Consider the following 17,500-nt stretch of genomic DNA (forward strand, 5'->3'; position numbering starts at 1 on the left):
TTAATCTCCTTTGGTCTTCCCGTTTAATTCAGGCTGTCGTACCATCTCCAAGACGTCGCTATATATCCGTCATAACACTACATCCACGACGGAGACCGAAGAAACACCTCCTCGGCTGCCACTCAGTGTTCCGCCGAAATAAAAAAACGGTACATGATTTAATAAATGACAACACAGCAGCAGCCAATTAGCCAAGATGTCGCTATATATCCGTCATAACACTACATCCACCGACAGAGACCGATGGAACACACTCCTCAGCTGCCACCCAGAGTTCCGCCGAAATTAAAAACGGTACATGAATTAATGAACTTATGGCAGCACACAGCATCAGCCAGTTAGTCAGCCAACACTGTAGTCAACACGGCATCCTGTGGTAATTATAGAGACCAGCGTTCGTACAGTTCACACATGTACGTTCTTTCACAAACAAAATAGTGAACTGTCAACAAAATACGTCCTGGGCCATATTCTCTCAAACCTTTCAGCGGCCACATACTTGACAAGGCTTTCATAGGAGTTTTGGGCATTTCAGGGATAGTTTAATGGCCCTGAGTGGTAGTTTGACCCTTTTTCTGTACCATGAACCTAAAGAACACTCATGAGAACCCATAATCTCCTTTTGACCTTTGAAAGTAGTTGGTGTGCAGGGGTGGAAGCGTCTGAAATACAGCCCCTGCAGTCTCCCTCGGTGGCAGGAACAGACAGGACACTTGAGCCAGGCGTGGCGGGAATATGGTCAAAACGATTGCTTTCCCTCCTCGTTTAATGTTTCCTGGCAACATTTTCTTCCCCTACTTGCCCTCTCATCCCCACCCCCTCCCTCCTCCTTCTCATTTCCACTATCCTCCTTCTTCTCCTCCTCGTGTTTGTCCTGGCCAGCGCTATACAAACACTACAGCCCGTATTTTTAAACATACCAGCGCCTCAGTTCCCCTGTTTGAAAAAGCCTCACGTATTGAAGTTGCTGGGATAAAGGTCAGTGCGATTTTTTATTTAGTTAATCATCTTTTCACACTGTCTGCTGGTGCAGGAAGGTTGTTGCAGTGGCGGATAACAATTCGAAAAGAACTCCCGCCAATGTCTGTATTCATGGACTGTTTCGTGATGCTGGGGATAGTTTTACACGGCTTCAGGATCTTAAAACGGAAAAACACCCATGAAAACCCGGTCAGTCTTCTCTTGGCGCTAATTGGTTCACGGATAGATAGGTCAGTATTACAAGACACTTTCCTTCTCACATCAGTTATTTCTAAAGTTCAAGAGGCGATCAATCGGGTTCTAATGAGTGTTTCTTTAGATTCATGCTACAGGGAAGGGTCAAACTACTACCAGGGTCATGAAACTACCTCTGGAAATGCCCACAACACCTACAGCCTTGTCAAATATGTGAACTTGGGCGACTTTATTCACAAAAACATACACAGGTCATGGGCACAAACGAGACACATAGAAACATGTTTGTGTGTATATGCGTGTGTGTGAATGTTGTACTGTGTAAGGCAGCATTTATGAGTTGGTGTGTGTAGTAAACCTACGCGTCGCTATAGACCAGGACTCGTACCCTCAAACGTTTCGGGTTCTTGTTGCTACTATTTTTCAAGGCCCAGAGAAGACAAAACAGGTTCTCATAAGTGTTTTCCCAGTTCATGGACCTACATCCTACGCGTCGCTATAGACCAGGACTCATATCCTCAAACGTTTCGGGTTCTTGTTGCTACTATTTTCAAGGCCCCAGAGAAGACAAAACAGGTTCTCATAAGTGTTTTCCCCATTCATAGCACAGAAACGGAAATCTACAACCAAGGAATTGAAACCACCCATAAAAATTCCTACAACTTCTACAAGAGCCCTTTTAACTAGATGTACTAAGGTGTCAGAAACGCCCAGTGTTCGTAGTTTAATTTTCATGCACACCCTCCCAAAAGCAATCTCGCAAACTCTAAGTAATATTTATCTTCACTAACGCCAAACTGCTCCAGGATCTTATAAGCTGAATCTTCATTTACCTGAAAGAGAGAGAAAACACGATGAGCTTCATTACCAGACAAAAAAGAAGACCTATCATAAATTAATCTAATAAAAGGCGTAGTTTCTGCTCGCTTTGAAGAAAACTGCAACTTAAGAGCTGCCACTCACAGGAAATTTCCTGAGTGGCGGTCAGAAAGAACACACGCCGTGGTATCAACACTGCACTCACACACAAAAAAAGCTAAAAAAAAATGCCGTGTGGGCGAGTTTAATTAAGGGCAGCGTTTCTACGGGCGCAGTTTAGTGAGACGGGCCGCGGAAGGGTCGAAGAAAGAGCTGTCAGCGCTGCCTACCGCCTGTATGACTTGCTGGTGTGTGTGTGTGTGTGTGTGTGTGTGTGTGTGTAGCTTTTTTTCTTTATTATTTGGTATATCGTGTAAAAGTTCTAATTTGCTGTTTCTTTGTTTTCTCTATGGATCAGTGTGTGTGTGTGTGTGTGTGTGTGTGTGTGTGTGTGTGTGTGTGTGTGTGTGTGTGTGTGTAACTATTTCTCATAATACGGTACAAGTTTACCATCAAATTGGGAATAACAAGAAAATAACTAAGTGTTTCATAATATACAAAAACTACACAAAACTTAATCCCTCCCCACACAAACACACACATACCCCCCCTCCCACACACACATACATCCACCCCCCCTCACTCCCCCATACACAAACGCTATTCACAAAGACTTATGCATTAACTGAAGTTCCTCGGGTCGGGGTTTACTGTGGTGCGAGTTGTAAGCAGGCAGTGCATCAAGCGGTCCAACTGGTTATGCCTTGTCTGTACCATGCAGGATTGCACCTAACACCGACGCTGCGCTAAACTCTTTCACGCACTCAAAATTTCCTTGTCAATCTCCTCATTCTTCCTTCTTCCTCCTGTTCTGCTCTTTACTCTTTCCTCCATTTCTGGTTCCTCACTCCTCCTTCCCTCCTCCCTCGTCTGTACCACGCAGGATTGCACCTAACACCCGACGCTACGCTAGGCTCTTTTATGCCCTTAAAATTTCCTTGTCAATCTCCCTTTTCTTCCTTCCTCCTCCTGTTCTGCTCTTTACTCCTTCCTCCATTCCTGCTTCCTCGCTCCCTCCTTCCTTTCCCTTCATCGTTCCCAGAGCCACTAACTAATCAGGATTCGTATTCTCACACGCTTCAGGCTCTTAATACTAATACTTTTGAAGGCCACGAAGAAGCTAAGACAGTTCCTCATAAGTGTTTTCCCGTTCATGGCACAGAAACCTCGCAAAACTATCTCCAGAGTCCTGAAACCACCCATAAAAATCCCTATAAATTTTACTATAGAGCCTTTTAACTAGATGTACTAAGGTGTCGAACCGTTTGAGAATATGGGCGCAGATCCTAATAAATTAATCGCACACAACAAAGCTTTCATAACCCACTGATGAATAGAGGACAGGTCAGCCCTCACCACTGTAACACACGCCTGGCCTTCACACTCGAGCCAGGATGAACAAAAGGGCTATTACACTGGTCAAATTTTCCGTGGATCTTCAGTCAAACCACGATTTCTGCTGGCGTTGATCTCATATTTCCGCTGTTTTTCTGACGTGTCCGCGATCTCCCAAGGCTACAGTAGATTTCACCGAAGGACGACGGTATCACTCACCATCATCTGCAGCAGCAATAACAAGAAACAAATGTAAACCACGCCAGCGGATATCGTGGTTTGACTGAAGATCCACGGACAATTTGGCCAGTGTAATAGCCGCTTAAAGAATGGTTCCTCACACCTCGGGGCTGAGAGGACCAACCAGCTTACCCCAAACACGTGGATATCACACCTCTGAGGACAATTAAGGTAAGGAGATGAACACCGAGGCAACGCGCAGCTATAACGTACGCCCCAAACTTCACTTTACTTACTTATTATACCTCTAAGAAAGATGAACAGTGATAATCAACATGTACTGAGCCTCCTTCCTTAACCTCTCTACCTTCCTTTTACTCAGGGGACAGCAACAACACCAAGCAATGGGCGTCGTTAATAATAATCAGCATCATATTTCACGGCCTTCACTACCCACCCCATTCTAGCCTAGTTAGCAGAATGAGACGAAATTATTTTGTCCGCGGCATTGTGACAGCATCTTTATCGAGGCGGAGCCCTCGGCCAGACCTTCGATCGAGGAGGACCTGTAATTAAGTCCTTCCCGGCCGCCTGTGTCACTTCCTGGCCCCTCGTTCCTCTCTCCTCCCCCATCCTCCGCCTCCTCCTCACATGCACGACACAGCCAGCGACGCGTTAACTCGCCGGACCTCCTCGCTAAGTAGAAAGGCGAAGGACTCCAAGCAAAAGAGACGCTGGCTAAAACTCGTGCAGAGAGAATAATGTTTTTTTTTTTTTTAAGGTGAAGTGTTACGAATACACTCATTTACGAATACACTCCTTGAAAAAGTCAGGGTAGGGCAGACACAAGCTGGAGTCACGACGCTGTACAGAGGCGGAGGACAACAAGAAGAAGAGACGTTGGCTAAAACATATGCAAAAAGTATAATGTTTGTTGAGGTGAAGTTTTACGAATACACTCATGTAAAAGGCGGTGCACATGCTACTAGCTGCGTGGCGGCGGTGCTCATCTCCGTTCCGTTGGTCCTTTGAGCCTGTGGTGGGGGGTGCCTTGACCTCGAGACACAGGGCACTTCAGCTGACGTGGGTAGTTTGGCACCGGGTTAACTAATTTTTCGTACAGTAAGGGAAGCAGCTCAAGGGCAAAAATATAAAAAAAAAGCCTGCTAAAAACTGCTCATATGAAAAAATAAATAGCACTGAGTTGCCAAAAGAGAAACTCCGTATGATAGACTGAGGTCCATTTTATCAAACTCGGCGCTCAATGAATCCGGGGACAGAAATGGGGTTGGGGGGGGCAGAAAGGGAGCTGGGGCGACGGAGGTTGGGGCAAGAGGGGGGTTGGAGGAGGTAGAGAGGGGGTTGGGGCAAAGGGGGTTGGAGAGGGCAGAGAGGAGTTAGGGCAGAGGGGATTGGAGAGGGCAGAGAGGATTTGAGGCGAGAGGGGTTGGGGCAGGGGTAGAGAGGGTGGGGCAAGAGGGGTTGGAGAGGGTGAGGGAGTTGGGGCGAGAGGGGTCAGGGCGGAGTAGGGGGGTTGGGGCGAGACAGAGGGGGTTGGGGCAGAAAGGGGTCAGGGCAGGGTAGAGAGGGGGTTGGGGCAGGGCAGAGAGGAGTTAGGGCGAGAGGGGGTCAGGGCAGGGTAGAGGGGTTGGGGCAGGGGCAAGAGGGAGTTAGGGCAGAGAGGGGTCAGGGCAGGGCAGAGAGGGGGTTGGGGCAGGGCAGAGAGGAGTTGGGGCGAGAGGTCAGGGCAGAGAGAGAGGGGGTTGGGGCAGGGCAGAGAGGAGTTAGGGCGAGAGGGTCAGGGCAGGGTAGAGAGGGAGTTGGGCGAGAGGGGGTCAGGGCAGGGCAGAGAGGAGTTGGGGCGAGAGGGGTCAGGGCAGAGTAGAGGAGTTGGGGCGAGAGGGGGTCAGGGCAGGGCAGAGAGGGAGTTGGGGCGAGAGGGGTCAGGGCAGGGTGAGAGGAGTTGGGGCGAGGGTCAGGGCAGGGCAGAGAGGGAGTTGGGGCGAGAGGGGGTCAGGGCAGAGGTAGAGGGAGTTAGGGCGAGAGGGTCAGGGCAGGGCAGAGAGTTAGGGCAGAGGGTCAGGGCAGGGGCAGAGGAGTTAGGGCGAGAGGGGGTCAGGGCGGGGTAGAGAGGCAGGTCGGGGCGAGGGGGGAAGGCATGTGGATTATTATACTGAGGTCCATATTATCAAACTCCCCGAAGCCTTAGTCCATCTATAAACAAAGGCTCTCGTGGAAGTTATCGGGGCTTTCATGGTGGTTATATCACCCCAGCCGCGGCGCCGTCGGGCGGCACATTCCCAATCTCTATGGGTTTAGGTTCCTGAGTGAAGACGCTCGGCTGTATCATTGTAATTCATTATTCTCAACCGAACCAATATAAGAACATAAGAACGCAGGAGTCTGCAAGAGGCCAGTAGGCCTGGCAAGGCAGCTCCTTTGACCCTAAGCTCCCGTGTATCTAACCCCACCCAACATCGCTGTCCATAAATTTATCTAATCTATTTTTGAATGTGACAGTTGTATTGGCACTCACCACATGACTGCTAAGCCTATTCCACTCATCCACAACCCTGTTAGTAAACCAATTTTTGCCTATGTCCCTGTTGAATCTGAATTTATCAGTTTAAACCCTGTTACTACGTGTCCTACCCGGTTCTCTTACCAAAACCTTATGAATATCTCCTTATTAAAGCCCTTCATCCATTTATAAACCTCTGTCATGTCTCCACGCACCTTCGCCTTTCTAGAGAAATGCAAGTTAACTGTTTGAGTCTTTCCTCGTATGGCAAAAGTTTCTCAACCCCTGAATCATCTTAGTCATCCTCTGCACCGATTCTAACATTATTTTGATATCCATTCTATAGTAGGGTACCAGAACTGAGCCGTGTATAGTCAAGATGAGGCTCTAACTAATGCTAAATATAGTTTGAGGAAGACTTCGGGGCTTCTGTTGCTTACGCTCCTTGAAATAAATCCCAGTGCCCTATTAGCTCGATTTCTAGCTTGAGTGCATTATAGCCTTGGACGGAGATCAGAGCTCACTTTCAAGACCCTAAATCCCTCTCGCACCCAGACCTACTTCTATGAGAGTGTCATTTGGGTTAAGCAATAGTTATGTGGAGGGTTGTTCCTACCTACACTCAGAATACTGCACTTCCCTTGCATTGAACTCCATCTGCCATTTATCCGCCCAGTCATATAATCTGTTGAGTTCACCTTGGAGAATACTAGCGTCCTGATCCGACTCAATTACTTCTACTGATCTTGTATCATCTGCAAATTACTAACATCACTACTAATTCCACTGTGTCTAAGTCATTGATATAAATAATAAACAAAAGTGGACCTAATACTGAACCTTGTGGGTTTACCCCACCGTAACACATCCCCAGTCAGATCTTTACCATTGATTTGCACTCTTTGCTTCCATTGCTAAGCTGCCACGCCTTGACCCAGTTCAAAACTTCTACCTCTACTTCCGTGAGCCTGTAATTTAAGCAACAGTCGTTGGTGAGGAACTTTGTCAAACGCTTTACTAAAAATCAAGATAGATTACATCATAATTTTCATCTCTGTCAACCGCCTCAATACTTTATTGTAGAAGGACAAGAGATTGGTGAGGCATGACCTACCTTTTGTGAACCCATGCTGCGAGTCGTGAATTGCTATGTTTCTAAATGCTCCTGAATGTTCCTGGCTATTATGGACTCCAGCATCTTCCTATAACCGATGTTAAGCTTAATTAAGCGATAGTTTGAAGCAACTGACCTGTCCCCTTTTTAAAAATCGGCGTCACATTAGCTACTTCCATAGGCTCACATAGTTAGTATTTACCGACATCTTAAAGATGTCGGTTAGTGGGTCAACATTATATCACCCAACTCCTTTAATACCCTCGGAAATATCCTGTCAGGACCTGGCGACTTATTTTTCTTAAGCTTATCTAACTCATCCTGAATTACTTGCCTGGTAATGATTATATCCCTCAATTTATCTCCATCCCCGCCCTCGTACACCTGAACTCTTTCCGGAATAGTCGTTCGATCCTCCTGTGTGAATACTGAAAGGAAGTAGTCGTTCAACAATGTGCTCATATTTTCGCAATTTTCTACTAGCTCGCCTGTGTTTGCTTCCAGCGGTCCAATTTTCTCCCTTGTTTTTGTTCTACACATCTAAAAAAAGCCCTTAGGATTACTTTTCGCCTTATTTGCTACTTTGATCTCATAGTTCCTTTTTGTTGTCCTGGTGTTTTCTTCACTAATCTAGTTAGTTCGACATACCGGCCCCTGAGATGTGTTTCCCATTCTTATTTTCTGATAAATTCCTTCTTTAACCCAATCTCGTGTTTTAGTCCACGAGTCATCCACTTAGGATCATTGTTTTCTTTTCTAAGTGTTCGCTGTGGTATATGCTGTTCTTGCCCTCTACTATTACTCTAACTAAATTATTGTAAGACATTTTTACCTGGTTCTCCTGGCTCCAATCCACCAGTTCTGGCCCTCATGAACTCAAATTATCCCAGTTTACCCTTCAAGATGTCTTCGAAGCCCCTCGTAGTTTGCTCTTCTAAAATCTGGCACTAACACTGGGTTTGGTTCGCGGTTACCGCCCAGTCTAAGCTTAAAACGAACCGTTCTGTGATCACTATTTCCTAACTCTCCGCCCACCTCCAACTCACGTAGCAGTTCCCATTATTGGTTAGACTAAGTCTAATATGTTATCTCCTCTGGTAGGCTCAGTAACTACCTGCTTAAGGAAATTATCTTGTATAACTTCAAGAAAGTCCTCGGCTTGCCCAGGTCACCCACTAGATCTTCCCAGTCTATATTCCTATAATTAAAGTCCCCCATTACGCAGGGAACATTTCTACTCATACTGCCCTGCCAATCTCCTGTAGTAATATACTCGTGTCCTTGCTCTGTTAAGGTTGGTGTACCTGTATATAACTCCTAGAGTTAGTTTTTCTTTCCTTTGTAAACGTCCACCCCCAAACTGATTCTTGAATCCATGTTATTTTTGACTGAGTTGTTAACTAAACATTTAAGTGAGTCTTTAACATATAGCGCAACTCCACCTCCCTTTCTGCCCTTCTGGTCTCTTGTGAAACATCTGATAACCCGTTATTTCAAATTCTGATCTAAAATTTCTATTAGCAGTGTCTATCCATGTCTCAGTGATCGCTATTATGTCAAAATTTTCTGAACAAGCTTCAACCTCTTAGTAAGTCTATCTTGTTTCCTGAGGCTCCTGCTGTTAGTATAGAAGATTCTTAGCCCGTCCTCTGTTACTCCCTCTAGAATTACTTCTAAGCTGCCTGGTTATATTATGAGCTAGATGTCCCTCCCATTACCCTCCCATTGCTCCCATTACTCCTCCCCTGCCTATACTAAAATCCTCAGGTACCAAGTGCTCGCTCAAGGGAGTCTGAGAGAGCCTCCAACAATTCCTTGAACGTCAAGGTATCTCGTCACGGGGCGTAGAGGGTGTCGTTGCCAAAGAAGAGGTCCCAATTGTCGACGAACAGCCACCCATTGCAGTCGCAGTGCTCAGCAAGTCTGCTGTTCACTGCTATCGCCCTGGACAGCCATCCATCGCCAACGCCCCTCCTTGGCAGGACGCCACACACTACTGGCGACCCACCCGCGTCACGTATCCTGCCTAACAATTCCTCTAAAACGCCTGAGAAGGTCCTCGCTTGGCACACGAGAAACGTCGTTTCCGCCACAGCTGAGAAAGACAATGGGGTTCGATCCCCTCGCTTGCCATGCTATTACCGCCTCAATCCTGTCTGATATATGGCCCACCCTGCCCTGGGAAACACACTCGTCCTGTTCTTATCCTTTGGAGCAAAAATACCTAACCTTACTTTCCTAACCTAACTAGCTCCCCTGTTCCAAGAGCACGGGCGCCACATACCCGTGCAGACAAAGGAAATACGCGGGCGGGTAAGGCGAGAAACAAAGTTGTCTGATGAGATACGTTAGTCAATTTTTCTTCTTTCAATATACGAACATAAGAACGCAGGAGTTTATGTTAAGAGGCCGGTAGGCAGCCCTGTACAGAGGCAGCTTCCTTTGACCCTAAGCTCCCGTGTATCTAACCCCACCCAATGTCGCTGTCCATGAATTTATCCTAGTCTATTTTTGAAGATGTGACAATTGTATTGGCACTCCACCACATGGATCATGCTAAGCCTATTCCACTCATCCACCACCCTGTTAGTAAACCAATTTTGCCTATGCAACCTTGCTGTTGAATCTGGAATTTATCCAGTTTAAATCCGTTACTTCGTGTCCTACCCGGTTCTCTTACCAACAAACCTTATGAATGTCTCCCCCTTATTAAAGCCCTTCATCCATTTATAAACCTCGATCATGTCTCCACGCACCTTCTTCTGCCTTTCTAGAGAATGCAAGCTTAACTGTTTGAGTCTTCCCTCGTATGGCAAGTTTCTCAACCCCTGAATCATCTTAGTCATTCTCCTCTGCACTGATTCTAACATTTTGATATCCATTCTATAGTAAGGTGACCAGAACTGAACCGCATAGTTAAGATGAGGTCTAACTAATGCTAAATATAGTTTGAGGAAGATTTCGGGGCTTCTGTTGCTTACGCTCCTTGAAATAAATCCCAGTACCCTATTAGCTCGATTTCTAGCTTGAATGCATTGTGCCCTTGGACGGAGATCAGAGCTCACTAAGACCCCTAAATCCCTCTCGCACCCAGACCTACTTATGAGAGTGTCATTTAAGCAACAGACAATATGTATAAAGATCGTCACTAACTTCACAAAGACTACACAGGAACTGTTTATTTACGTGTCATTCTATATATCGATCATCAAAGTGTTAGTGCTAACACTCATGATGATAAATGAATCAAACATGAACGATTATATTCCTGGACATAGGTGGGCATTCTTTGACGCTTCTACCTATTACATAATTTACTTCTTAGGCCAAAAAAGAGGTAAGACGCGTCCTCATGAGCGTTTTTTCACGTTCATGATACACTGGCTTTGTCAAACTTGCACCAGGCTCATATAACTACCCCTGAAAAAGCCCACGACTCCTGCGAAAGCCTCGTCAAATGTATGTGTTTGGCGCCGAAATATTTAATAATATGACCCAAAGACTCCTGGGACGAAACATGCCTTACAACAACAGCCGCACTTTGGCCACAGCACAGCGGGCCGTGGCAGTGTGTGAGTCTGCAGCCGCCGGGCACGAGGGTAACTTATCGGCGCTCTCTGCCACAGCCTTGCGTGCTGCGCGGCGCCGAACCGACCCTTCACGACGCTAAGTGACCACAAAACACGATGCAAATGCAAAACAAGTTCCTGGAAAGCTTGTAAACGATTATGTGATAAATGTATTAAGAGTGCGGTGCAACAAATGTGCCGTGCGATGCCTCCGTGTTAGGTACAACACGAAAGCTGCCGCCGCTTCCTGTTACCTGAGCATAAAAGTTGGGCAGCAAAACCATTAATCAGAGGCGTCAGTTTACCGGCGAGGCATCATTAATACCACGCACGGGAAAATTGGGCGACAAAATTATCTTTCGTAGAAGACGGAGGAGTCTTGCGAAGCCACTGTCTTGGCTTCCCTTGATACAACTCGAGCGGACGGTGGCCAATGGTGCATGATTTCCGCTGCTTAAGTTCCCAATGACCCCGCTGGGCAGGGTGGCCGCGGCCCCTCCCGCTAGTGGCCCGCCGCCGCCCCGCACACCCAAGGGAGCTCTGCCGCGAATGTGCTTACGGCCCAGACTGGCGTGCGTAGAGTGCGACCTTAATGACCGCCAAGCTGGTTTCTTATCAACTAATGACAGGGATCCATTATGTCCGCGGCCGCCCGAGCGTGTGCCGCCACCCAGGGCTCTTGACACGGGCGAAGTGACGCTGCAAGGTTTCGTCAATCTGGTTACAAGGCAACTTCGTCATTTGTGTAAATTAATAAATAGTTTTATCGCCGCGCTGATCACATTCGAGGCCTTGTGCTTAACGAACGCTAAGTTTTGAGTCACTTCTTGAAAAGTTATCTATTTTATGCTGTCCCGATAATTACACACGCGCGCACGTACAGGCAACGACGACAACGACAATGAAACGGGGAAATGTACCTCAGCTCTCTTCCTATTTACTGTCTCCGTCTGTATGGAATGACAGCCTCACTAAGTATCATGCGTATATCTGACAACGAAACCGGCAAATGTAACTCAGCAATCCTTTCCATTTAATATTTCCGTTGATACAGAATGACAACCACAATAAGTATCATGCGTATCTCAGACAACGAAACGGGTAAATATAACTCCGCAATCTTTACCATTTACTATTTCAGTCTATAAAGATTCCTAATCCTCCTCCTTGTCTTGCCTTGCTTCACTCCTTCTTTCTCTTCGTCTCTTCTCTCTTCCTTCCTCTCCCTCTCTCACTTTCCTAGCTTTTATCCTCTTCTTCATCTCTCCATACCTTTCCTCTTGTTCCTCTCTCCTCTTTCTCTTTTGCCTTGCTACCCTCTTTAGGTCTTCTTTCCTGTCCCTCTTTCTCTTCCTTTTGCTCTCTCTCCTCCTCTTCTTTCCTTTCTTCTCTCTTGCTCCTCTCTTCCTTCTCTTTCCTTCCTTCCTGCCCACTCTCTCCCTCCACTCCTTCTCTTCTTTTCATTATTTCTCCATACCTTTCCTTCCCCTTTGCATCTCTCTCCTTCTCATCTTCCTCATCCTTTCTTCTTCATCTCTTTTCTTCCTCTCCTGCCTCTCTCTCTCTCTAGTGTTCTTCCTCTTTCTCTCTCTCTCTCTCTCTCTCTCTCTCTCTCTCTTATGCATCGATGCAGCAAATAAAGCGAACAGAATGTTGGGCTTCATTAAAAGAAACTTTTTATTCAAGAATAAAGATGTAATACTTCCGCTCTACAATAGTTTAGTCAGACCCCACTTGGAATATGCGGTACAGTTTTCGTCTCCCCACCATGCAAAGGACATTGCTAAACTAGAAGGTGTTCAGCGTCGAGCAACAAAAATGATCCCTTCCTTGCGAAACAAATTCTACGAAGAAAGGCTTTCCACCCTTAACATGTTCTCTCTTGAGAAACGTCGCCTCCGAGGAAAACTGATCGAATGTTTTAAAATACTTAATGGTTTCACGAATGTAGACAGAACAAAATTGTTTATGATCGATGACACTTTGCGAACGAGGAACAATGGCATAAAACTCAAATGTAGACAAGTAAATTCAGACTGCACCAAATTTTTCTTCGCCAACGTTGTAGTGCGAGAATGGAATAACCTCCCACCGTCAGTGGTCCAGTGTAACACGATTGACTCCTTTAAAAACAAGCTCGACCGTCACTTAATATTAACTAAAGTAGAAAAGCAATGTTTTGGAGCCATCTAATTAATGTAGAATCACTTAGGTTTAAGGACAAACCACCTAGTCTGGACCATGGGGTCTGTGTGGTCTGATTTTCTATGTAATTCTATGTAATTCTCTCTCTCTCTCTCTCTCTCTCTCTCTCTCTCTCTCTCTCTCTCTCTCTCTCTCTCTCTCTCTCTCTCTCTCTTCATCTTTTTTCTCTTCCTTCCCGCCTTTCTCTCCTTAGCGTTCTTCCTTTTCTTCATTTCTCCATGTCTTTCCTTTCCCTTGCATCTCTCTACCTCTCCTCTTCCTCATCCTCTTCATCTCTTTTCTCTTCGTTCCTGCCTTTTTCTCCTCCTAAGTGTTCTTCCTTATCTTCATTTCTACATATCTTTCCTTCCTCTTGCATCTTTTTCCCTCTCCTCTTCTTCTTCATCTTTTTTCTCTTCCTTCCTCCCTTCCTTTTCTTTCTTCATTTCTCCATAGCTTTCCCTCCCCTTGCATCTCTCTCTCTCTCTCCTTCCCTTCCCAAGCCTCACGCGAGAAGCTTAAACAACGTCACACAATTCATGCTCGGGGCCACAACCACATCCATCACGGGCGACGCTTATTTCCTGTGGCGGCTGTATCAATGTTCATTAGGGCCAATAACTGTGATTCATGGCTCGGGCTCGATTCAGACACGCCGCCGCCGCTGCTGCCAATGTTTCTTTCTCATCTTTTTCGTTCATCTTCATCTTCATCTTCTTCAGTCACTGGTAGTTCACTTCAGGGTAAAGGTTCTCTCTCTCCCTCTCTTTTTCTTCTTCTTGTTCATCTTCTTCTTCTCCTTTTTCTTCCTCCACCTCCTTTTCTTTTTTTTCTTCATCGTTGTTTTTATTTTTCCTTTCTTCTTGTTCTTCTTTATCTTCCTCCTCTCTCTCTCTCTCTCTCTCTCTCTCTCTCTCTCTCTCTCTCTCTCTCTCTCTCTCTCTCTCTCTCTCTCTCTCTCTCTCTCTCTCTCTCTCTCACATCGTGCTCCGGTAAATGCTCTAATTCCACCTCTTCACCTGGTCCTCCGTCTCCCCTGACTTCTATAATTTCTAGGTTGCCATTCTGTTACTTCCATTATCTATCTGTTATCAGTTCTTCGCATGCACGACACGACCTGCTCTCTCATTCACTCTTATTGTTACTGAAAATTAACGCCACTGGAATCTGGTACCTGTAAATCAATGTTTCTTACGTACCATCTTCGCATCATCACCAAAACTACCATCACTTTACTCGCGAGACAACTTAACTCCTAGGGTGCGGATTTCCTACCAGAAGACATCACCAAGCTACAGGGATTGAACAAAAAGTGGCTGCTACAATTCAATGAAAAAAAATGTAAAGTCATGCACCTTGGGAGGGGATATCCAGTACACCAATACCACATGGAAAACACTCCACTATCCACCACAGAGGCAGAGAAAGAACTGGGACTATATGTTACCAGGCCACCGGTGAAAGTCATATCCGTGCCAATCGCAGCCGACGGGTCAAGAACCAAAACTAAAATGTTAAGCATGTTCACCTTTAATGTTAATGTGGAAAGAGCCACGAATAGCATCTGATACACGAGTGCAAATCTAAGCTCCTTTACGTCTCCCTCACCAAAGCACATGCCTACTATAATGAAGCTCCCCGACACCTCACGACACCGCCGGCACTGTGATCGGCGCACACCCAGCCTCGGGGTCACGGCGGGAGGCGTGTGGGTGTCGGTGAGGCTGGTGCGGGAGGAATGGCTCAGTCTTCCACATAATGGCCACTTGGGCTTACCGTGTGTTTGCCGGGAGTTTGCTCGACACACACGGCCGTCATAACAGTGGCGTGACGGGCGAGTTGTCACACCGAGGAGCGAAGGGCTAAGGCAAGGCTAAGAGTAAAGGGCTAAGGGAAGGGCAAGGGAGTGTGTTATTATCAGTATGTATGTAACAATGTATTAGTTCGTCATATTAAAGGTGAATGTGACAGGCAATCTATTAGCTTATCTTACAGCGGCGTGGTGAGAGTTGGCACACCGAGGAACGAAGGGCTAAGGTAAGGTAAGGTATGGTTAGGTTAGGTTAGGTTAGGTTAGGTTAGGTAAGGTAAGGTAAGGTAAGGTAAAGTTTGGTACATGGGCTATAGTTACGCGTGGCCGCGGTGCTCACCTCCGTCGTACCGGCCCCTGAGCAGCGTTGCCAGATTATCGTACTTATCGCATTGCATTTTCGTAGTTTCTGAACGATACTCAAGCAAAAAGAACGAAAACCATCTATATTTAGTCGTTTTAACGATAACTAATTTTCTATCGTTATTTGTGTGGTTACGACAATATTGGAGCCTAAAAATGATAAATGTAATGTTCATAGTACGACAATTTGGCAGGGCTGCCCCTGAGTCTGTGGTGAAAAGAGCCCATCGCCCCGGACGCATTATTCGAACTGTACACTGGCTCGGCCCCATACCTACAGCCAGCCAATCAACAGTCAGATGTGTCAGCCAGACCGAGCCAGTCACGACGCAGGAAGGGCTTGGAGAATGACGTCATAAAATTTCTATGTAACAAATATATGAAATTAATATATTGTTGCCTTATTATTAACAACAGTGCGTGAGTAGCAATAGTCCAAAAAAGGAGTAGATGAAAAGTACTTTTTAAAGGATTTTCTTAAGCTTGAAGCCAAAGACATCTCTGTTAAAATGATGATGAACGATGCAAAGTTGCCATGTACCACTTTTGCTGTGAGGTATGCAATGCGCCGCTGCTCGACCAAAGACGATACAAATCATTCCTGCTCACTACTACTGTATATAATTACTCAATGCAGTAGTATTTGGCGTGCTACGCAATGTTTTGGATCAACAGCTCCACATTGACATTTTATATGATTATAAGCATAGTAGCATGTATGATTTTGATATAGACTGGAATGTCCGCATGCAGCAAGGGGCGAGAGAGAGAGAGAGAGAGAGAGAGAGAGAGGCGATCATGGAAACAGACCTCGCCACACTACAAGTTTTACTTTTATGCTTCGTAGCCAACTCATGTCGGGTAAAACATACTTGCCTTTTTCATCACTGGACAGGAGAAAGATTGCAGATTATGACTGTGTTGAAAACAACTCAAACTGACTAAAAATAAAGGAAATAATGCGAGTTGAAGTCAAAGACGAGTTATAAAGGTTTATACCACTTTTTATTCCATGCCAATTTTCCATATAATTATTAAGGTACTGTAAAAACAAACAGTGCCACTTGATAAAGAAAATTCTCCAGAATATGATGGTGTCAACAGATTATCGATACGTTAGAACGGAAGGGAGGTAAGCAAGTTTTTATACGAATTTATTAAATCGTTATATTAGGCTATATGTGTTTTTACGCTACGAAGCCACTCGTCCATCGCCTATAATTTTGTATAAAAGCTTGCTTACCTTCCTTCCTTTCTAACTTACCAGAAATCTATTGATACCTTCATCTTCAGGAGAATTTTCTTTGTCAGATGGCATTGTTTCTTTTTACAGTAGCTTGATAATTCTATGAAAAAAATCGGCAGAGAATAAAAAGCTATTGGTGGAGTGGTGGGGTGGAGGTGGCGGTGTCCGAAACGGCCTAATTTATTTGCCCAACCAGAAAAACAGAGCTCAGTGCAGGTTGATGTATATAAGTGTACGCAGTGAAGTAGGTGTAAAGCAGTACCAAGGAGGACCTAAGCAGCGATACAAGGCGGAACAGATCGAAAGAAGGTAACAGGCAAGGTGGCTCGTTACTGCGGTGCTCATTCCCAGCGAAGCTTCAGTCTGCCCAAACCTACTCGTACGCGCTGAACACACTCCCTTGGCATATTCTTCGCCGACATTGCAGACAGCCTGTTACTGTAGTCTTATTCTTACTCTCACCCCCTACGAACTGATTTACATACGATATAGATCAACGAGGGGAAAAAAACACTCTTGTTACACCAGAGACTTGAGCATCACTTACCCGACACATCCTTGAGTCATCCAGTGAGTACCAATAACTTCTGCAGAGGTTACGCCACTATTCCATCTATCTTCAAGCTCACAAGGGGATCCATATAAACTATTGTCCTTCCTGAAGTGATTGTTGCGCCCATCTACCACACACAAAGCCATATTAGCCCCCCAAAATCGAGATACTACACGGGCACTCTCGCTCTCCACGGCCACAAGCAGACTCCTCTCAGTTCTCAACCCTCCCAGCTCCTCCCCCATGACGTCAGGTGCACAGTTACCAACCCTCAATGCTCGTGTTCAAGGCCTCTTTCTCACGAGGCTACCGGTGGCCGTCACCAGTGACCGTCACCAGTGACCGTCACCAGTTACCTCACATACTTTTCAATGGCGCCTTTCACACGAGGCCACTGCAGCTGCCCGGTGGCGTCACCGGGTTTGACGGTGGCTCGCTCGCGTAGCAATGGCCGCCACCCGCAGTGGCCGCCACTCACTGTAAAGCATTGTTTCCAACGGGAGCTTTCATACGGAGCCACCGGTGGCCGCC

General features: G+C 46.0%; 1 protein-coding gene across 1 annotated transcript in view; it reads right to left on the reverse strand.

The window, feature by feature from the left end:
* Positions 1–17,214, reverse strand: part of LOC126988281 (calpain-9-like) — a 28,226-nt gene extending 11,012 nt beyond the window's left edge. The window contains exon 1 of the mRNA XM_050846343.1: positions 17,140–17,214. Coding sequence (XP_050702300.1) covers positions 17,140–17,214 — 75 coding nt within the window. The remainder of the gene's footprint in view (positions 1–17,139) is intronic.
* Positions 17,215–17,500: the final 286 nt, after the last annotated feature.

The sequence above is a fragment of the Eriocheir sinensis genome, chromosome 68 (assembly GCF_024679095.1).
Source record: "Eriocheir sinensis breed Jianghai 21 chromosome 68, ASM2467909v1, whole genome shotgun sequence".
NCBI lineage: Eukaryota > Metazoa > Arthropoda > Malacostraca > Decapoda > Varunidae > Eriocheir > Eriocheir sinensis.